This window comes from Cherax quadricarinatus, unplaced genomic scaffold, assembly GCF_038502225.1.
Source record: "Cherax quadricarinatus isolate ZL_2023a unplaced genomic scaffold, ASM3850222v1 Contig225, whole genome shotgun sequence".
NCBI lineage: Eukaryota > Metazoa > Arthropoda > Malacostraca > Decapoda > Parastacidae > Cherax > Cherax quadricarinatus.
In genome coordinates, this window is record NW_027195251.1 from 138,462 (window position 1) to 162,264 (window position 23,803).

Consider the following 23,803-nt stretch of genomic DNA (forward strand, 5'->3'; position numbering starts at 1 on the left):
TGTTGATCAGTAACACATCATGTTGTTGATCAGTAACACATCATGTTGATCAGTAACACATCATGTTGTTGATCAGTAACTCATGTTGATCAGTAACACATCATGTTGTTGATCAGTAACACATGTTGATCAGTAACACATCATGTTGTTGATCAGTAACACATCATGTTGTTGATCAGTAACACATCATGTTGATCAGTAACACATCATGTTGTTGATCAGTAACTTATGTTGATCAGTAGCACATCATGTTGTTGATCAGTAACACATCATGTTGTTGATCAGTAACACATCATGTTGTTGATCAGTAACACATCATGTTGTTGATCAGTAACACATCATGTTGATCAGTAACACATCATGTTGTTGATCAGTAACACATCATGTTGTTGATCAGTAACACATCATGTTGTTGATCAGTAACACATCATGTTGATCAGTAACACATCATGTTGTTGATCAGTAACTCATGTTGATCAGTAACACATCATGTTGTTGATCAGTAACTCATGTTGATCAGTAACACATCATGTTGTTGATCAGTAACACATCATGTTGTTGATCAGTAACACATCATGTTGTTGATCAGTAACACATCATGTTGTTGATCAGTAACACATGTTGTTGATCAGTAACACATCATGTTGATCAGTAACACATCATGTTGTTGATCAGTAACACATCATGTTGTTGTTCAGTAACACATCATGTTGTTGATCAGTAACACATCATGTTGTTGATCAGTAACTCATCATGTTGTTGATCAGTAACACATCATGTTGTTGATCAGTAACTCATCATGTTGATCAGTAACACATCATGTTGTTGATCAGTAACACATCATGTTGTTGATCAGTAACACATCATGTTGTTGATCAGTAACTCATCATGTTGTTGATCAGTAACACATCATGTTGATCAGTAACACATGTTGTTGATCAGTAACACATCATGTTGTTGATCAGTAACACATCATGTTGTTGATCAGTAACTCATGTTGATCAGTAACACATCATGTTGTTGATCAGTAACTCATCATGTTGATCAGTAACACATCATGTTGTTGATCAGTAACTCATCATGTTGATCAGTAACACATCATGTTGTTGATCAGTAACTCATCATGTTGATCAGTAACACATCATGTTGTTGATCAGTAACACATCATGTTGTTGATCAGTAACTCATCATGTTGATCAGTAACACATCATGTTGTTGATCAGTAACTCATGTTGATCAGTAACACATCATGTTGTTGATCAGTAACTCATCATGTTGATCAGTAACACATCATGTTGTTGATCAGTAACTCATGTTGATCAGTAACACATCATGTTGTTGATCAGTAACACATCATGTTGTTGATCAGTAACTCATCATGTTGATCAGTAACACATCATGTTGTTGATCAGTAACACATGTTGTTGATCAGTAACTCATCATGTTGTTGATCAGTAACTCATGTTGATCAGTAACACATCATGTTGTTGATCAGTAACTCATGTTGATCAGTAACACATCATGTTGTTGATCAGTAACACATCATGTTGATCAGTAACACATCATGTTGTTGATCAGTAACACATCATGTTGATCAGTAACACATCATGTTGATCAGTAACTCATGTTGATCAGTAACACATCATGTTGATCAGTAACACATCATGTTGTTGATCAGTAACTCATGTTGATCAGTAACACATCATGTTGTTGATCAGTAACACATCATGTTGATCAGTAACTCATCATGTTGTTGATCAGTAACACATCATGTTGTTGATCAGTAACACATCATGTTGTTGATCAGTAACACATCATGTTGATCAGTAACACATGTTGTTGATCAGTAACACATCATGTTGTTGATCAGTAACACATCATGTTGATCAGTAACACATGTTGTTGATCAGTAACACATCATGTTGTTGATCAGTAACACATCATGTTGTTGATCAGTAACACATCATGTTGTTGATCAGTAACACATCATGTTGATCAGTAACACATCATGTTGATCAGTAACTCATCATGTTGATCAGTAACACATCATGTTGATCAGTAACACATGTTGATCAGTAACACATCATGTTGTTGATCAGTAACACATCATGTTGTTGATCAGTAACACATGTTGTTGATCAGTAACACATCATGTTGTTGATCAGTAACACATCATGTTGATCAGTAACACATCATGTTGTTGATCAGTAACACATCATGTTGTTGATCAGTAACACATCATGTTGTTGATCAGTAACACATCATGTTGATTAGTAACTCATGTTGTTGATCAGTAACACATCATGTTGTTGATCAGTAACACATCATGTTGTTGATCAGTAACTTATGTTGATCAGTAACACATCATGTTGATCAGTAACTCATCATGTTGTTGATCAGTAACACATCATGTTGATCAGTAACACATGTTGATCAGTAACTCATCATGTTGTTGATCAGTAACACATCATGTTGTTGATCAGTAACACATCATGTTGTTGATCAGTAACTTATGTTGATCAGTAACACATCATGTTGATCAGTAACTCATCATGTTGTTGATCAGTAGCACATCATGTTGTTGATCAGTAACACATCATGTTGTTGATCAGTAACACATGTTGTTGATCAGTAACACATCATGTTGATCAGTAGCACATGTTGTTGATCAGTAACACATGTTGTTATCAGTAACACATCATGTTGTTGATCAGTAACACATCATGTTGATCAGTAGCACATCATGTTGTTGATCAGTAACACATCATGTTGATCAGTAGCACATCATGTTGTTGATCAGTAACACATAATGTTGATCAGTAACACATCATGTTGTTGATCAGTAACATTCCTTATGACTGGTGTGATCGTCATCCTCCTCTCTCTTGCACAAACATCAATTATATCAAAGTCGGATTTTCTGTCTTTGTCTTCATCCATTAAACAGTGAAGGTCTTTTATGACTATAACATCAATTATTAATCAATTCTCCTTAACAGTGACCAGTCATCAAGTTCTTCTTACATTTATGGTATTAATGTTGTCAACGTGTATTTCGATTTTCATGTTTTCTTTATTGTTCTCATGCCCCATCATTCGACCAATCCCTTGGAAATCTCAGTATCTCTTTCAATTACTCAAGACTTTTTCCCTCACAGATCTGCCTGATGAGGAGCCCCGAATCAGTGGTGGAGGGTCTGGGCACCAGGTGCATGACATAGTGCTGGTGAACTGCTCCTCCCCCGGGTCACAGCCTCCAGCATCCCTCACATTCTACGTCAACCAGGAGCTGGTAACTTCTCCTCCACCACCAGTACGTGGTTACCCACTCACGAAATCATTATAACATGATTTTAAACAAATCACACAACGGGTGGGTCTGAAACCCATGGTAAGCTAGTCCAAAACTGGCAGACCAGTGTGTTAACCACTGGTCTTTACTGGCCTAACAACATTTATCGTACACTTCAAGAATTGAGACACGCAACATATGGGAATCTTTATTGAAGAAACGTTTCGCCACACAGTGGCTTCATCAGTCCAATACAAAGTAGAAATCGGTAAGGAGAGGAGTACGAGGTAATCAGTCCCTCAGCCTGGAGTCGATGTGTTAGTCCATCATTCTTACAAGACTGATGGACTGAACACCTCGACTCCAGGCTGAGGAACTGATTATCTCATACTCCTCTCCTTACCGATTTCTACTTTGTATTGGACTGATGAAGCCACTGTGTGGCGAAACGTTTCTTCAGTAAAGATTCCCATATGTTGCATAAGTGTCTCAATTCTCAACTTGTCGGTTTTCAAAACCATTCATCACATCATACACTTGCGAGTTTTTTTATTCGCTTACCATGAGTTTGAACCTCTCACATTATGTGATTTGCTTGCAAGAGTGTTATTACGATTTCGTGAGTCATGATGGCGGCTTTGAGGGTACTAGAGATAGAGCAAGCAAACATCATGCCTGCCAAGAGTCTTCTGTAAAATAAAACCTACAACTGTGGACACAGTGGGGCCAATGCCAACATTATTATTGTGTATAAAAATACATCTGTTAGGTCGGCATGAACCAGTAAGTAAGTTTATTCAGGTATACACAAATACAGTTACATAGATTATCATACATAGCATATGTGGGATAACCCAAAAAAGTCAGTGACTTCTTTCCATTTGGGTCCTTTTATTACCATATTATTAAATTATAAAAGAGATAATATCTTGTTATTATATTATAAAGGAGATAATATCTTGTTATTATATTATACCGGAAATCATATCTTATTATACTATGAAGAAGATAATATCTTATTATTATACTCTAAAGAAAATAGTCTAGGAATAAGGTTAATAAGTTATAAATATTTACATGTGTTAGCTAGAAAAATAGCTAACACATGCTATGACTGGCTTTGACATGTGCAGGCAGTCTGTTCCATTCCTTTATTGCTGTACAATAAAGTTGTTTGAAGCCTGGCCACTGACTGTGGCTACTACAAAGTTGTGCTCTCTCCCCCTAGTACTATGATTGCTGCGGTTCCCAACCTTAACAAAATTGGCAGCAAGACATTCTGGACACTGTGAGCAACTATATAAACTTGATTTAACTTCAGTTGTTTTACTCTGTCTTCAACATTCAGCATATCCAACTGCTGTAATTCATCCTGGCCTACATGCTCTCTTCGACCCAGGTCCAGGATGAATCTTACCATTTTGTTCTGGGCGATTTGCGCTCTATCTTCCATTTTGTTTTTTGTCAATGCAGAGTACCATGAAGAGCAAGCGTAGTCCATATGACAATGTATAATGGCTAGACATAGGGTCCTGCGAGCCTCAGTAGGTAGACACTGTGCTTGTCTGTAGAGGAACTTCAGTCTGGCATTCGCTTTCTTTACTACACTGTTCCCTAACAATTCTTCTGACATGCATAGGTCAATGGGGATTCCCAGATATTTTACTGAGGAAACTGAAGTGATGGGCTCCCCATTACACCGGACATTAAAATTATTTACTCTTCTCAGTTTATCTTTCGTGCCAAAGAGTGTGGCTTCCGTGTGACGATAGTTTGTTGTCTACTAACCATTTGTTGCAGGACTTCAGTTCTAGTGTTATTACATTATCTATATCTTGTGGGTCTTTACCTAACATTAATAGAGAACTTTCATCCACATACAGTAGGAGTTTGCACTTGACACCGATGGGCATATTGTTTATATAACATAGGAATAAAAGCGACCCAGAATAGAACCTTGGGGAACTCCACGTGCTATCGACAGGGATTCTGATTCTGTTTTGTTGATTTTGATGATTTTGCTTCCTGTTCCTAAGGTAAGACTTAAACCAGTCTATGGAACCTTATCCGATAACTTGAAGTTTCTTTCATTATATATTGTGGTTGACAGAATCGAAGGCCTTTTGCAGGTCTAAGGTTACCATACCTATGAGGTTCCCCATTGACATTTCAGTTCTCAGGTAATCCATCAGATTAATTAGGGAGGTGTCGGTTGAGTAAGATCTTCTAAAGCCCGATTGATAGCTATGGAGAATGTTGTTGTCATTAAGGTACTTAACTACTTGAGAGTACACCGCCCTCTCTAGAATTTTAGATATACTGAGTATACTAACAGGCCTATAGTTGCTTACATCAGACCTACTATTTTTTCTTGAAGATAGGAGTAACTCTGGCCTCCTTGAACCCCTCCGGTACGGTATTAGTGGTGATGGACAAATTTATTATGTGAGCAATGAGGATTGACAATTTAGAAGCACCATCTTTTAGGAACTTAGACGGGATGTTATCAGGGCCTGTGCTCTTAGTTGGGTTTAACCTGCTTAATTCTTTTTGCACGAAGTCATGAGATACACTTACTAGTTGACAAGCGTTTGGGGTTACCTTTATTGGTATAGTATGTTTTAGACTTATCAGAGTCTGTGCTAAAGGTATTTGATGCAGCTGGTAGTTTACTTACTAGTGTTGATGCGACAGTTGTGTAGTGTGAATTAAAACAATTTGCCACTTTAGTTGTTTCGTGGCATATCTAGTTATCGATATTTAGTACTATGTTAGATCTATCTATTGGTTTATGGCTATATACCAACTGTTTTATTGTTGCCAGAGCTTTCAAGGGTTATTCTTGAACTATTCAATTTTTGAGCAATAGTGCCTTGCCTTTGCTCTTTTTATAAGTCTCTGCACTCTGTTCCTCACCTTTGGAATTCATTTAGTGCTGCAATATCCTGTCTGTTTGCCTTACATCTTTTTAGCAGCTGGTCTCTGAATTTCATATTATCTAATATCTCAGTATTCATCCAGGGTTCAGTTCTTCGTTTAATCCTAACCTCTTTAACTGGTGCAATATTATCAAGGATGGTAGTGAACATTGTTTTGAATTTTTCCCAGGCATCGTTTACGTCCGTGCAACTTGTTATCTCTGTCCAGTCACAGTTGTGTAGCCTATTTACCAGTGTTTCTATACTGTAGTTTCTAGTTGACCTCATTTTTATTGTCCTGTGTAGGCCTATCCTATCCCTAGTGATTTTCCTGGTGCAGTAAATGATGAAATGATCACTAAGACCTGTGGTAATGACGCCTGACTGACTAATGTTCTCAGAGCGGTTACAAAGTAGTATATGGTCAGTTAGGGTGACTGAGAATTGTGCGATCCAATTTGGTGTATTAATTAATTGACTGTACCTCCCGTCTCCAGGACTCAAGTCCAGCCTGCCGGTTTCCCTGAATCCCTTCATAAATATTACCTTGCTCACACTCCAACAGCACGTCAAGTCCTAAAACCCATTTGTCTTAATTCGCTCCTACCTAACACGCTCACGCATGCATGCTGGAAGTCCAAGTTCCCCACATACACAAAAACCTTTACCCCCCCAACCTATCCTATGCCGATCCCTACCCCACCTTCCCTCCACTACAGATTCATATACTCTCGAATATATATATATATATATATATATATATATATATATATATATATATATATATATATATATATATATACATACTACCCATGAAAGCAATAATATTCCTGTTGTTTGAAATTCACAAGTTAGACATGTATGGAGACATGTATGGAGACATGTATGGAGACATGTATGGAGACATGTATGGAGACATGTATGGAGACATGTATGGAGACATGTATGGAGAGTGCATTTTGTAACTGGTTCATCAAGAGACAACGTAGAAAGGATATAAATAAATATAAACATGAAGATACAATAAGAAAAATACTCAGATACCTGCGTCAGTTGTGTCCGCCATGATGCAGAGAAGCATAACACAGAGGTGATGCTGCTAGCCAAGCACACCTTACCTCTGCATTTACTGTAGATCTCTGTTGGGAACGTCTGGTGGGAACGTCTCATGGGAACGTCTGGTGGGAACGTCTGGTGGGAACGTCTCATGGGAACGTCTGGTGGGAACGTCTGGTGAGAACGTCTGGTGGGAACGTCTGGTGGGAACGTCTGGTGAGAACGTCTGGTGGGAACGTCTGGTGGGAACGTCTGGTGAGAACGTCTGGTGGGAACGTCTGGTGGGAACGTCTGGTGGGAACGTCTGGTGAGAACGTCTGGTGGGAACGTCTGGTGGGAACGTCTGGTGGGAAAGTCTGGTGAGAACGTCTGGTGAGAACGTCTGGTGGGAACGTCTGGTGGGAACGTCTGGTGGGAACGTCTGGTGGGAACGTCTGGTCGGAACGTCTGGTGGGAAAGTCTGGTGAGAACGTCTGGTGGGAACGTCTGGTGGAACGTCTGGTGGGAACGTCTGGTGGGAACGTCTGGTGGGAACGTCTTGTGGGAACGTCGGGTGGGAACGTCGGGTGGGAACGTCGGGTGGGAACGTGGGGTGGGAACGTCGGGTGGGAACGTCTGGTGGGAACGTCTGGTGGGAACGTCTGGTGAGAACGTCTGGTGGGAACGTCTGGTGGGAACGTCTGGTGGGAACGTCTAGTGGGAACGTCTGGTGGGAAAGTCTGGTGAGAACGTCTGGTGAGAACGTCTGGTGAGAACGTCTGGTGGGAACGTCTGGTGGGAACGTCTGGTGGGAACGTCTGGTGAGAACGTAGGGTGGGAACGTCTGGTGCGAACGTCTGGCGGGAACGTCTGGTGGGAACGTCTGGTGGGAACGTCTGGTGAGAACGTCTGGTGGGAACGTCTGGTGGGAACGTCTGGTGAGAACGTCTGGTGAGAACGTCTGGTGGGAAAATCTGGTGGGAACGTCTGGTGAGAACGTCTGGTGGGAACGTCTGGTGGGAAAGTCGGGTGGGAACGTCTGGTGGGAACGTCTGGTGGGAACGTCTGGTGGGAACGTCGGGTGGGAACGTCGGGTGGGAACGTCTGGTGGGAACGTCTGGTGAGAACGTCTGGTGGGAACGTCTGGTGGGAACGTCTGGTGAGAACGTCTGGTGGGAACGTCTGGTGGGAACGTCTGGTGGGAACGTCGGGTGGGAACGTCTGGTGCGAACGTCTGGTGGGAACGTCTGGTGGGAACGTCTGGTGAGAACGTCAGGTGGGAACGTCTGGTGGGAACGTCTGGTGAGAAAGTCTGGTGGGAACGTCTGGTGGGAACGTCTGGTGGGAACGTCTGGTGGGAACGTCTGGTGGGAACGTCGGGTGGGAACGTCTGGTGGGAACGTCTGGTGAGAAAGTCTGGTGGGAACGTCTGGTGGGAACGTCGGGTGGGAACGTCTGGTGGGAACGTTCTGGTGGTAACGTCTGGTGGTAACGTCTGGTGGGAACGCCTGGTGGGAATGCCTGGTGGGAACGTCTGGTGGGAACGTCTGGAGGGAACGTCTGGTGGGAACGTCTGGTGGGAACGTCTGGTGAGAACGTCTGGTGGGAACGTCTGGTGGGAACGTCTAGTGAGAACGTCTGGTGGGAACGTCAGGTGGGAACGTCTGATGAGAACGTCGTGTGAGAACGTCTGGTGGGAACGTCTGGTGGGAACGTCTGGTGAGAACGTCTGGTGGGAACGTCTGGTGAGAACGTCTGGTGGGAACGTCTGGTGAGAACGTCTGGTGAGAACGTCTGGTGGGAACGTCTGGTGAGAAAGTCTGGTGGGAACGTCTGGTGGGAACGTCTGGTGGGAACGTCTGGTGGGAACGTCTGGTGAGAAAGTCTGGTGGGAACGTCTGGTGGGAACGTCGGGTGGGAACGACTGGTGGGAACGTCTGGTGGGAACGTCGGGTGGGAACGTCTGGTGGGAACGTCTGGCGAGAACGTCTGGTGGGAACGTCTGGTGGGAACGTCTGGTGAGAACGTCTGGTGGGAACGTCTGGTGGGAACGTCTGGTGGGAACGTCTGGTGGGAACGTCTGGTGGGAACGTCTGGTGAGAACGTCTGGTGGGAACGTCTGGTGGGAACGTCTGGTGAGAACGTCTGGTGGGAACGTCTGGTGGGAACGTCTGGTGAGAACGTCTGGTGGGAACGTCTGGTGAGAACGTCTGGTGGGAACGTCTGGTGGGAACGTCGGGTGGGAACGTCTGGTGGGAACGTCTGGCGAGAACGTCGGGTGGGAACGTCTGGTGGGAACGTCTGGTGAGAACGTCTGGTGGGAACGTCTGGTGGGAACGTCTGGTAGGAACGTCTGGTGGGAACGTCGGGTGAGAAAGTCTGGTGGGAACGTCTGGTGGGAACGTCGGGTGGGAACGTCTGGTGGGAACGTTCTGGTGGTAACGTCTGGTGGTAACGTCTGGTGGGAACGCCTGGTGGGAATGCCTGGTGGGAACGTCTGGTGGGAACGTCTGGTGGGAACGTCTGGTGGGAACGTCTGGTGGGAACGTCTGGTGGGAACGTCTGGTGGGAACGTCTAGTGAGAACGTCTGGTGGGAACGTCTGGTGGGAACGTCTGGTGAGAACGTCGTGTGAGAACGTCTGGTGGGAACGTCGGGTGGGAACGTCGGGTGGGAACGTCTGGTGGGAACGTCTGGTGAGAACGTCTGGTGGGAACGTCTGGTGGGAACGTCTGGTGAGAACGTCTGGTGGGAACGTCTGGTGGGAACGTCTGGTGGGAACGTCTGGTGGGAACGTCGGGTGGGAACGTCTGGTGCGAACGTCTGGTGGGAACGTCTGGTGGGAACGTCTGGTGAGAACGTCAGGTGGGAACGTCTGGTGGGAACGTCTGGTGAGAAAGTCTGGTGGGAACGTCTGGTGGGAACGTCTGGTGGGAACGTCTGGTGGGAACGTCTGGTGGGAACGTCGGGTGGGAACGTCTGGTGGGAACGTCTGGTGAGAAAGTCTGGTGGGAACGTCTGGTGGGAACGTCGGGTGGGAACGTCTGGTGGGAACGTTCTGGTGGTAACGTCTGGTGGTAACGTCTGGTGGGAACGCCTGGTGGGAATGCCTGGTGGGAACGTCTGGTGGGAACGTCTGGTGGGAACGTCTGGTGGGAACGTCTGGTGGGAACGTCTGGTGGGAACGTCTGGTGAGAACGTCTGGTGGGAACGTCTAGTGAGAACGTCTGGTGGGAACGTCAGGTGGGAACGTCTGATGAGAACGTCGTGTGAGAACGTCTGGTGGGAACGTCTGGTGGGAACGTCTGGTGAGAACGTCTGGTGGGAACGTCTGGTGAGAACGTCTGGTGGGAACGTCTGGTGAGAACGTCTGGTGAGAACGTCTGGTGGGAACGTCTGGTGAGAAAGTCTGGTGGGAACGTCTGGTGGGAACGTCTGGTGGGAACGTCTGGTGGGAACGTCTGGTGAGAAAGTCTGGTGGGAACGTCTGGTGGGAACGTCGGGTGGGAACGACTGGTGGGAACGTCTGGTGGGAACGTCGGGTGGGAACGTCTGGTGGGAACGTCTGGTGGGAACGTCTGGTGGGAACGTCTGGTGGGAACGTCTGGTGGGAACGTCTGGTGGGAACGTCTGGTGGGAACGTCTGGTGGGAACGTCTGGTGGGAACGTCTGGTGGGAAAGTCTGGTGAGAACGTCTGGTGGGAACGTCTGGTGGGAACGTCTGGTGAGAACGTCTTGTGGGAACGTCTGGTGGGAACGTCTGGTGAGAACGTCTGGTGGGAACGTCTGGTGAGAACGTCTGGTGGGAACGTCTGGTGGGAACGTCGGGTGGGAACGTCTGGTGGGAACGTCTGGCGAGAACGTCGGGTGGGAACGTCTGGTGGGAACGTCTGGTGAGAACGTCTGGTGGGAACGTCTGGTGGGAACGTCTGGTAGGAACGTCTGGTGGGAACGTCGGGTGAGAAAGTCTGGTGGGAACGTCTGGTGGGAACGTCGGGTGGGAACGTCTGGTGGGAACGTTCTGGTGGTAACGTCTGGTGGTAACGTCTGGTGGGAACGCCTGGTGGGAATGCCTGGTGGGAACGTCTGGTGGGAACGTCTGGTGGGAACGTCTGGTGGGAACGTCTGGTGGGAACGTCTGGTGGGAACGTCTGGTGGGAACGTCTAGTGAGAACGTCTGGTGGGAACGTCTGGTGGGAACGTCTGGTGAGAACGTCGTGTGAGAACGTCTGGTGGGAACGTCTGGTGGGAACGTCTGGTGAGAACGTCTGGTGGGAACGTCTGGTGAGAACGTCTGGTGGGAACGTCTGGTGAGAACGTCTGGTGAGAACGTCTGGTGGGAACGTCTGGTGGGAACGTCTGGTGGGAACGTCTGGTGGGAACGTCTTGTGAGAACGTCTGGTGGGAACGTCTGGTGGGAACGTCTGGTGAGAACGTCTGGTGGGAACGTCTGGTGGGAACGTCTGGTGAGAACGTCTGGTGGGAACGTCTGGTGGGAACGTCTGGTGAGAACGTCTGGTGGGAACGTCTGGTGAGAACGTCTGGTGGGAACGTCTGGTGGGAACGTCGGGTGGGAACGTCTGGTGGGAACGTCTGGCGAGAACGTCGGGTGGGAACGTCTGGTGGGAACGTCTGGTGAGAACGTCTGGTGGGAACGTCTGGTGAGAGCGTCTGGTGGGAACGTCTGGCGAGAACGTCTGGTGGGAGCGTCTGGTGGGAACGTCTGGTGGGAACGTCTGGTGGGAACGTCTGGTGAGAACGTCTGGTGGGAACGTCTGGTGAGAACGGACGTCTGGTGGGAACGTCTGGTGAGAACGTCTGGTGGGAACGTCTGGTGAGAACGTCTGGTGAGAACGTCTGGTGGGAAACCACATCCGGTATTTTATCTATAATTTTATCCAAGGTATATGATAAAATCCAAGATTTTTGAATAGATTACAAGTTCTTGGATTTTATCCAAGAACCTAGATATTATTCAAGATCTTGGAATTTATAAAAGAATTTGGATGAAATGCAAGATCTTGGATATGTTCAAAAAACTTAGAATTTTTCCAGGATATTGGATAGTATCCAAATCTTGGAATTGATCCAATATGTTAAATTTTAACAAAGTTCTAGGATTTTATCGATAGATCTTGGAATGGAGTCAAAGTTGTTGGATTTTATCCTAAATCGTGATTAAAATCTTGGTCTTATATTTTATCCAAGATCTTTGAAAAATGTTCAAAATCTTAGAGTATATTCCAAGACCTTGGAAAATATTCAAGATCAAGGAGTAAAGTTCAGGTTCTGGGATAAAATACAAGATGTTGGATTTTATCCATGATTTTATATATTATCCAAGCTCAAGGAATTTGTCCAAGATCTTGTAATTAAGACTCAAGAAATCGTCTTGGTCTAGTGGCTAACGCGACGGGCTGGAGTTTTGAGACTCTATGACCGCGGGTTCAATCCCGGCCGGGGGTATGGTTTATCTTGTAATTAAAAAAAATAGAAAGTTGGATTTTATCGAATATCTTGGATAAAATCCAACTTCTGGAATACAACTTAATTCTTACATAAAATCCAAGATCCTGGATAAAATAAAGATCTTGGACAAAATCCAAGATATTTAATAAAATCCAAAATTTTGCAATTTATCCAGGATCTGGAATAAAGTCGTAAATATTACGTCCAATTCAGCTTCTTGAATTTTCTAGAAAACTTTAAATTACTCATAATCTTGGAATAAATTCCTTGATCTTGCGTTTATTTCCAACATCATGGATAAAAATCTGAAAACTTGGATATGGCAGGACATTTATCCAATCAACATTCCAGTTACTATAAGAGAAGTTATTTACGGCACTGGGCAAGCAAAATCCAGAGTTATGTTCCACGTTGCCGGCCGTACCCTCCCACCAGAGGTTGTTTTTGCTGTAAGATTCATACTGGACGGTCAAGTAGGAGGTCTCAACACAGGTAACATTCATCACAGAGAACTATGTAGCAATGCATGTGCACAGAAGCTCAAAGAAACGCATCCAGAACTCCTAGGTGACCTCTCGATTCAGTGCATTCAGTACCTATTACAATAGCATTCCCGCCTTCCAAATCATAGTGCTGCAAGGAACCTCCCTACTCATCATCCCTTGAAGAAGGAACATTTGCAGTTTGCCTGGAAAATTCGCTCTGGAGTGTTGACTGGAAAAAAGTCATGTGGACAGTTGAAAACATATTTTAGTGCATTCAAGGTCGTCAAAGTAGGGTGCAGTGCCCCTCCTGCATCAGCAGGTACCGCTCTACAAGGTCGTCAAAGTAGGGTGCGGTGACCCACTTGCATCAGCAAGTACCCCCCTACAAGGTCGCCAAAGTAGGGTGCGGTGCCCCTCCTGCATCAGCAAGTACCGCCCTACAAGGTCGCCAAAGTAGGGTGCGGTACCCCTCCTCCATCAGCAGGTACCGCTCTACAAGGTCGTCAAAGCAGGGTGCGGTGCCCCTCCTGCATCAGCAGGTCCCGCCCTTCAAGGTCGTCAAAGTAGGGTGCGGTGCCCCTCCTGCATCAGCAAGTACCGCCCTACAAGGTCGTCAAAGTAGGGTGCGGTGCCCCTCCTCCATCAGCAGGTACCGCTCTACAAGGTCGTCAAAGTAGGGTGTGGTGCCCCTCCTCCTTCAGCAGGTACCGCTCTACAAGGTCGTCAAAGTAAAGTGCGGTGCCATTCCTCCATCAGCAGGTACCGCTCTACAAGTCGTCAAAGTAGCAATAGTGCCTTGCCTTTGCTCTTTTTATAAGTCTCTGCTCTCTGTTCCTCACCTTTGGAATTCATTTAGTGCTGCAATATCTTGTTTGTTTGCCTTACATCTTTTTAGCAGCTGATCTCTGAATTTCATATTATCTAATATCTCAGTAGTCATCCAGGGTTCAGTTCTTCGTTTAGTCCTAACGTCTTTAACTGGTGCAATATTATCAAGGATGGTAGTGAACATTGTTTTGAATTTTTCCCAGGCATCGTTTACGTCCGTGCAACTTGTTATCTCTGTCCAGTCACAATTGTGTAGCCTATTTACCAGTGTTTCTTTACTGTAGTTTCTAGTTGACCTCATTTTTATTGTCCTGTGTAGGCCTATCCTATCCCTAGTGATTTTCCTGGTGCAGTAAATGATGAAATGATCACTAAGACCTGTGGTAATGACGCCTGACTGACTAATGTTCTCAGAGCGGTTACAAAGTAGTATATGGTCAGTTAGGGTGACTGAGAATTGTGCGATCCAATTTGGTGTATTAATTAATTGACTGTACCTCCCGTCTCCAGGACTCAAGTCCAGCCTGCCGGTTTCTCTGAATCCCTTCATAAATATTACCTTGCTCACACTCCAACAGCACGTCAAGTCCTAAAACCCATTTGTCTTAATTCGCTCCTACCTAACACGCTCACGCATGCATGCTGGAAGTCCAAGTTCCCCACATACACGAAAACCTTTACCCCCCCAACCTATCCTATGCCGATCCCTACCCCACCTTCCCTCCACTACAGATTCATATACTCTCGAATATATATATATATATATATATATATATATATATATATATATATATATATATATATATATATATATATATATATATATATACTACCCATGAAAGCAATAATATTCCTGTTGTTTAAGATTCACAAGTTAGACATGTATGGAGACATGTATGGAGACATGTATGGAGACATGTATGGAGACATGTATGGAGACATGTATGGAGACATGTATGGAGACATGTATGGAGAGTGCATTTTGTAACTGGTTCATCAAGAGACAACGTAGAAAGGATATAAATAAATATAAACATGAAGATACAATAACGAAAATACTCAGATACCTGCGTCAGTTGTGTCCGCCATGATGCAGAGAAGCATAACACAGAGGTGATGCTGCTAGCCAAGCACACCTTACCTCTGCATTTACTGTAGATCTCTGGTGGGAACGTCTGGTGGGAACGTCTCATGGGAACGTCTGGTGGGAACGTCTGGTGGGAACGTCTCATGGGAACGTCTGGTGAGAACGTCTGGTGGGAACGTCTGGTGGGAACGTCTGGTGAGAACGTCTGGTGGGAACGTCTGGTGGGAACGTCTGGTGGGAACGTCTGGTGGGAACGTCTGGTGAGAACGTCTGGTGAGAACGTCTGGTGAGAACGTCTGGTGAGAACGTCTGGTGGGAACGTCTGGTGGGAACGTCTGGTGAGAACGTCCGGTGGGAACGTCTTGTGGGAACGTCTGGTGGGAACGTCTGGTGGGAACGTCTGGTGGGAACGTCTGGTGGGAACGTCTGGTGGGAACGTCTGGTGGGAACGTCTGGTGGGAACGTCTGGTGGGAACGTCTGGTGAACGTCTGGTGGGAACGTCTGGTGGGAAAGTCTGGTGAGAACGTCTGGTGAGAACGTCTGGTGGGAACGTCTGGTGGAAAGTCTGGTGGGAACGTCTGGTGGGAACGTCTGGTGAGAACGTAGGGTGGGAACGTCTGGTGCGAACGTCTGGAGGGAACGTCTGGTGGGAACGTCTGGTGGGAACGTCTGGTGGGAACGTCTGGTGAGAACGTCTGGTGGGAACGTCTGGTGAGAACGTCTGGTGGGAACCTCTGGTGGGAACGTCTGGTGGGAACGTCTGGTGGGAACGTCTGGTGAGAACGTCTGGTGGGAACGTCTGGTGAGAACGTCTGGTGAGAACGTCTTGTCGGAACGTCTGGTGGGAACGTCTGGTGGGAACGTCTGGTGGGAACGTCTGGTGAGAACGTCTGGTGAGAACGTCTTGTCGGAACGTCTGGTGCGAACGTCGGGTGGGAACGTCTGGTGGGAACGTCTGGTGAGAACGTCTGGTGGGAACGTCTGGTGGGAACGTCTGGTGGGAACGTCTTGTGAGAACGTCTGGTGGGAACGTCTGGTGGGAACGTCTGGTGGGAACGTCGGGTGGGAACGTCTGGTGAGAACGTCTAGTGGGAACGTCTGGTGGGAAAGTCTGGTGAGAAGGTCTGGTGAGAACGTCTGGTGGAACGTCTGGTGGGAACGTCTGGTGGGAACGTCTGGTGAGAACGTAGGGTGGGAACGTCTGGTGCGAACGTCTGGCGGGAACGTCTGGCGGGAACATCTGGCGGGAACGTCTGGTGAGAACGTCTGGTGGGAACGTCTGGTGGGAACGTCTGGTGGGAACGTCTGGTGAGAACGTCTGGTGAGAACGTCTGGTGGGAAAATCTGGTGGGAACGTCTGGTGGGAACGTCTGGTGGGAACGTCTGGTGGTAAAGTCGGGTGGGAACGTCTTGTGGGAACGTCTGGTGGGAACGTCTGGTGGGAACGTCGGGTGGGAACGTCTGGTGGGAACGTCTGGTGAGAACGTCTGGTGGGAACGTCTGGTGGGAACGTCTGGTGAGAACGTCTGGTGGGAACGTCTGGTGGGAACGTCTGGTGGGAACGTCGGGTGGGAACGTCTGGTGGGAACGTCTGGTGGGAACGTCTGGTGGGAACGTCTGGTGGGAACGTCTGGTGAGAACGTCTGGTGGGAACGTCAGGTGGGAACGTCTGGTGGGAACGTCTGGTGAGAAAGTCTGGTGGGAACGTCTGGTGGGAACGTCTGGTGGGAACGTCTGGTGGGAACGTCTGGTGGGAACGTCTGGTGGGAACGCCTGGTGGGAACGTCTGGTGGGAACGTCTGGTGAGAAAGTCTGGTGGGAACGTCTGGTGGGAACGTCGGGTGGTAACGTCTGGTGGTAACGTCTGGTGGTAACGTCTGGTGGTAACGTCTGGTGGGAACGCCTGGTGGGAATGTCTGGTGGGAGCGTCTGGTGGGAACGTCTGGTGGGAACGTCTGGTGGGAACGTCTGGTGGGAACGTCTGGTGAGAACGTCTTGTGGGAACGTCTGGTCGGAACGTCTGGTGAGAACGTCTGGTGGGAACGTCTGGTGGGAACGTCTAGTGAGAACGTCTGGTGGGAACGTCTGGTGGGAACGTCTGGTGAGAACGTCTGGTGGGAACGTCTGGTTGGAACGTCTGGTGAGAACGTCTGGTTGGAACGTCTGGTGAGAACGTCTGGTGGGAACGTCTGGTGAGAACGTCTGGTGGGAACGTCTGGTGAGAACGTCTGGTGGGAACGTCTGGTGGGAACGTCGGGTGGGAACGTCGGGTGGGAACGTCTGGTGGGAACGTCTGGTGAAAAGGCTGGTGGGAACCTCTGGTGGGAACGTCTGGTGGGAACGTCTGGTGAGAACGTCTGGTGAGAACGTCTGGTGGGAACGTCTGGTGGGAACGTCTGGTGGGAACGTCTGGTGGGAACGTCTGGTGGGAACGTCGGGTGGGAACGTCTGGTGAGAACGTCTGGTGGGAACGTCTGGTGGGAACGTCTGGTGGGAACGTCTGGTGGGAACGTCGGGTGAGAACGTCTGGTGGGAACGTCTGGCGAGAACGTCTGGTGGGAACGTCGGGTGGGAACGTCTGGTGAGAAAGTCTGGTGGGAACGTCTGGTGGGAACGTCTGGTGGGAACGTCGGGTGGGAACGACTGGTGGGAACGTCTGGTGGGAACGTCTGGTGGGAACGTCGGGTGAGAACGTCGGGTGAGAACGTCGGGTGAGAACGTCTGGTGGGAACGTCTGGTTGGAACGTCTGGTGGGAACGTCTGGTGGGAACGTCTGGTGAGAACGTCTGGTGGGAAACCACGTACGGTATTTTATCTATAATTTTATCCAAGGTATATGATAAAATCCAAGATTTTTGAATAGATTACAAGTTCTTGGATTTTATCCAAGAACCTAGATATTATTCAAGATCTTGGAATTTATAAAAGAATTTGGATGAAATGCAAGATCTTGGATATGTTCAAAAAACTTAGAATTTTTCCAGGATATTGGATAGTATCCAAATCTTGGAATTGATCCAAGATGTTAAATTTTAACAAAGTTCTAGGATTTTATCGATAGATCTTGGAATGGAGTCAAAGTTGTTGGATTTTATCCTAAATCGTGATTAAAATCTAGGTCTTATATTTTATCCAAGATCTTTGAAAAATGTTCAAAATCTTAGAGTATATTCCAAGACCTTGGAAAATATTCAAGATCAAGGAGTAAAGTTCAGGTTCTGGGATAAAATACAAGATGTTGGATTTTATCCATGATTTTATATATTATCCAAGCTCAAGGATTTTGTCCAAGATCTTGTAATTTAAAAAAAAATAAAAAGTTGGATTTTATCGAATATCTTGGATAAAATCCAACTTCTGGAATACAACTTAATTCTTACATAAAATCCAAGATCCTGGATAAAATAAAGATCTTGGACAAAATCCAAGATATTTAATAAAATCCAAAATTTTGCAATTTATCCAGGATCTGGAATAAAGTCGTAAATATTACGTCCAATTCAGCTTCTTGAATTTTCTAGAAAACTTTAAATTACTCATAATCTTGGAATAAATTCCTTGATCTTGCGTTTATTTCCAGCATCATGGATAAAAATCTGAAAACTTGGATATGGCAGGACATTTATCCAGTCAACATTCCAGTTACTATAAGAGAAATTATTTACGGCACTGGGCAAGCAAAATCCAGAGTTATGTTCCACGTTGCCGGCCGTACCCTCCCACCAGAGGTTGTTTTTGCTGTAAGATTCATACTGGACGGTCAAGTAGGAGGTCTCAACACAGGTAACATTCATCACAGAGAACTATGTAGCAATGCATGTGCACAGAAGCTCAAAGAAACGCATCCAGAACTCCTAGGTGACCTCTCGATTCAGTGCATTCAGTACCTATTACAATAGCATTCCCGCCTTCCAAATCATAGTGCTGCAAGGAACCTCCCTACTCATCATCCCTTGAAGAAGGAACATTTGCAGTTTGCCTGGAAAATTCGCTCTGGAGTGTTGACTGTAAAAAAGTCATGTGGACAGTTGAAAACATATTTTAGTGCATTCAAGGTCGTCAAAGTAGGGTGCAGTGCCCCTCCTGCATCAGCAGGTACCGCTCTACAGGGTCGTCAAAGTAGGGTGCGGTGACCCACTTGCATCAGCAAGTACCCCCCTACAAGGTCGCCAAAGTAGGGTGCGGTGCCCCTCCTCCATCAGTAGGTACCGCCCTTCAAGGTCGTCAAAGTAGTATGCGGTGCTCCTCCATCAGCAAGTACCGCCCTACAAGGTCGTCAAAGTAGGGTGCGGTGCCCCTCCTGCATCAGCAAGTACCGCCCTACAAGGTCGTCAAAGTAGGGTGCGGTGCCCCTCCTGCATCAGCAAGTACCGCCCTACAAGGTCGCCAAAGTAGGGTGCGGTACCCCTCCTCCATCAGCAGGTACCGCTCTACAAGGTCGTCAAAGCAGGGTGCGGTGCCCCTCCTCCATCAGCAGGTCCCGCCCTTCAAGGTCGTCAAAGTAGGGTGCGGTGCCCCTCCTGCATCAGCAAGTACCGCCCTACAAGGTCGTCAAAGTAGGGTGCGGTGTCCCTCCTCCATCAGCAGGTACCGCTCTACAAGGTCGTCAAAGTAGGGTGTAGTGCCCCTCCTCCATCAGCAGGTACCGCTCTACAAGGTCGTCGAAGTAGGGTGCTGTGCCCCTCCTCCATCAGCAGGTACCGCCCTACAAGGTCGTTAAAGCAGGGTGTGGTGCCCCTCCTCCATCAGCAGGTACCGCTCTACAAGGTCGTCAAAGTAAAGTGCGGTGCCCCTCCTCCATCAGCAGGTACCGCTCTACAAGTCGTCAAAGTAGGGTGCAGTACCCCTCCTGTATGAGCAAGTACCGCCCTACAAGTCGTCAAAGTAGGGTGCGGTGCCCCTCCTCCATCAGCAGGTACCGCTCTACAAGGTCGTCAAAGTAGGGTGCCGTGCCCCTCCTCCATCAGCAAGTACCGCCCTACAAGGTCGTCAAAGTAGGGTGCGGTGACCCTCCACCATCAGCAGGTACCGCTCTACAAGGTCGTCAAAGTAGGGTGCGGTGCCCATCCTTCATCAGCAGGTACCGCCCTATAAGGTCGTCAAAGTAGGGTGCCGTGCCCCTCCTCCATCAGCAAGTACCGCCCTACAAGGTCGTCAAAGTAGGGTGCGGTGACCCTCCACCATCAGCAGGTACCGCTCTACAAGGTCGTCAAAGTAGGGTGTGGTGCCCATCCTCCATCAGCAGGTACCGCTCTACAAGGTCGTCAAAGTAGGGTGTGGTGCCCATCCTCCATCAGCAGGTACCGCCCTACAAGGTCGTCAAAGTAGGGTGTGGTGCCCATCCTCCATCAGCAGGTACCGCCTTACATACACGTTAGGCGTCGTACTTCCTTTTTAAAAAAAAAAGTTACAAAAGATGCTAACTGCTACATTATCATTCTGGAGGACTACCTTCTGAATATTTATGCTAGTGTCCCATGTCACGAGGTCAAAAAATGTACCTTTAGCGGCATCATGAGAAAAATATTAAGTTTTACAGTGGCCAGGAAATAGTCCAGATATCAGTCTTATTGAGAATGCTTGGATCATCATGTTAAAAGATGGAATCCTGCCGCATTTCATCCATGTTGTGCCTGCAACAAGGGATAAGACATTTAGGTCAACCATTGATTGCTTCAGAAATCTGAGTGAAAGCATATCCAGACACCTCCAGATGGTCATCAAGGCCAAGGGGGAGATAACGAAATATTAATGTAGGTATCCAGTATTACACTTTTTGTTTGTATATTTGTAACAATTATCATAATAATAAAGGAATGGTGAAAATTTCAGACTTATTAGGTGCAAGCATAAGGTCAAAATAATTAAGCCATGAAGATGAATTTAAAATGCAACATTTTGTCATGAAGAGCAGTAGGCAATGTATGGGTGTTCATAGAAATTGGAAGCTGGCATTGGTTACTTCCTGGAAATTTACAATATGTAGACAAATTATAAATTCATTAATAACTAAAACCCTTGTCATTAATGTGCCTGAGTGAGCTATGTTCCATCACCAACACTTTACACTCGTGACCAACTTCTGCTGTCCAACTCTAACCTACATTTCTCGTTTTTCACTCTTTTTATAAATCCATCTTCCTCACTCAGGCGGACCCCGGCTGGCTGATTCCCTACGCCCCCCTGGAAGACCCAGAGACGGGTCTAGAGACGGCGATTCTTGGTCTCCGTTTTCCTCTACAGCCCAGACTACTAAGTAGAGGAAGTGTGTCTGTTAAGTGCACCGCTGCCATCTCCAACCTCTACTTTAAAAGTACCGAGGCCTCAATTCCGGCTGACGTTCCTTTCCAAGCCTCCATTATGGAGGGCCGAGCAGCAGCTGGGAGAGGTGAGTAATGGATTGTTGATGGCCAAGCTGAGAGATGGGTTGAACGTGGTGGTGGGTAGGCTAGCGGAGGTAGGCTTATCATACTGGGTTTTGGAGTAACCGAGGTGGATTGTTAAATATATTAAATATAAACAGAGAGGAGCTTTTGAGAAGGTAATAACACTGTTTTATTGTCTGTTCCAGGATGTCCAGCTAGTGCATGCAGTGGCCTCTCTGTAATAACGTCAATTATCCTGCTGATCCTGACTCACTGAAAGGTGAGGTACTACCGTGTGTTTCACATATTATCATTAGGAAAACGCTAATACTAGCTTGGAGAATGGATTTTCAACTCTGCTATGAAGTTTCAGACATCATTCTCATGAACAGGTTGTTTTGGAATAATGTGTGAATTCGAATTTTATTTAGTGTAAATTTGTAAACTTTTTAATGGACATTCAGAGCTTGAAAAGCTTTTGTTTATTGTGGGAAACGAAAGATTTAAGCTAAAATCAGATTTCGTTAAAAAGTTCCATAACATGTGTCGTTCTGACGACTTTTGTTGTACGAAATATGTGACTAAGGTTGTCGATATCCTTATTAAAATGTGTTTTTCTCTTTATAGTTATTATGCAGATGCTCACAGTGACAAAAAATCATTGATGCCAAAATTTACAAGCAGCACAAGACTCTAGCAGTCATTGACAGAAAAGATTTATTTACCTTGTAACTCTGAACTGAAACATTGTATAAATATATTGATACATTGTAATGTGAGTTATATATTTGTTGTACAGTGACATACACAGTTGCATATGTATAAACATTTTTTAATTAGTCCTGTCCAATAAACGAAGCAGCTAATTAAGAATTACATCATTTCAGAAAACTGGGCCTAAATATACAGAAACGTGAGAAATATTCTTCTGTAAATATAATTTGAATGAAATTCGGGAGAAGTAAAAAATGCAGACTAATTACGTGCAACCATAAGGTCCTAATAACTTAAGTGCCATCTTAAGGTCACCAGAATTAATGAGTTCCACTCCAAAATCAACAGACCTTGGCCGCCAGATCAAGGTTAACAAGGTCTGAGTGGCACTTGAAGGTCAACGTAACTTACACGCATCCTTAAAGTCAACATAATACAAGCAGTACTTGAAAGAGAACCTAACTTAGAAGATACTTTGAGGAGAAGAGAACTTTAGTGCTGTCTTAAAGGTCAACAGAACTTGAGCTCAAGAACAACTGGGAATAATGATTTATTCGTTTTTATAAGAAAATATTGAGCAACATGCAAGACTTACCACATTTTTATATAGCAGATCATATTGGTGAGAAATTCTTGCTAGTGAGACACTGAGCGAAGTTGCAACCAGTGAGAAGTTTATGCAAGTGAGAAGGTCTTCCTAGTGAGACAGAGCGAAGTTGCAACAAGTGAGAAATTTATGCAAGTGAGAAGGTCTTCCTAGTGAGACATTAGAGCGAAGTTGCAACAAGTGAGAAGTTCACACAAGTGAGAAGTTCATTCGGGTGAGTAGTCATACTAATGAGAATTTCGTACCAGAGAGAATTATAAACTGTTAGAGAAGTTTGCACTAGTGACGAATTTATACTGGTAAGAAATTCATACTAGTGTGTTCATACATGAGAGAAACCCATACAGAAGTTCATACTAGTGAGTAGTTCATTCTAGGGAAAAGTTCGTACACGGTAGACGCTCATACTAGTGAGAAATGCATATGAGAAGTTCCTTCGAGTGAAAAGTTCATACTAGTATATAGTGAACATTAATCTTGGTAAATGTGAACAAATGTGACGTTACTTGCACTGTCTTTATGACGTTACTTGCACTCTATGACGTTATTTGCACTCTATGACGTTACTTGCACTCTATGACGTTACTTGCACTGTCTTTATGACGTTACTTGCACTCTATGACGTTACTTGCACTGTCTTTACGACGTTACTTGCACTCTATGACGTTACTTGCACTCTATGACGTTACTTGCACTCTATGACGTTACTTGCACTCTATGATGTTACTTTCACTCTGTGACGTTACTTGTACTCTCTCTATGATGCTACTTAAGAACATAAGAAAGGAGGATCACTGCAGCAGGCCTGTTGGCCCATAGTAGGCAGGTCCTCTCTCAATCAGAACATAAGATGAAATTGAGACACATGTGCAACATCTGGGTATCTTCATTGTAGACGTTTCGCCATCCAGTGGCTTTATCAATACAAATTCCAGGACATAACTTGAAGACAGGAGAACTATGTACAGAAGATGAGGTAATCAGTCCCTCAACCTAGCAGTAG

At 45.9% G+C, this 23,803-nt stretch overlaps 1 protein-coding gene across 1 annotated transcript in view; it reads left to right on the top strand.

Moving 5' to 3' along the window:
• Window positions 1-21,775, top strand: part of LOC128693884 (uncharacterized) — a 69,963-nt gene extending 48,188 nt beyond the window's left edge. The window contains exons 3-5 of the mRNA XM_070080216.1: window positions 3,159-3,292; window positions 21,265-21,502; window positions 21,686-21,775. Coding sequence (XP_069936317.1) covers window positions 3,159-3,292; window positions 21,265-21,502; window positions 21,686-21,756 — 443 coding nt within the window. The 3' untranslated portion in view covers window positions 21,757-21,775. The remainder of the gene's footprint in view (window positions 1-3,158; window positions 3,293-21,264; window positions 21,503-21,685) is intronic.
• Window positions 21,776-23,803: the final 2,028 nt, after the last annotated feature.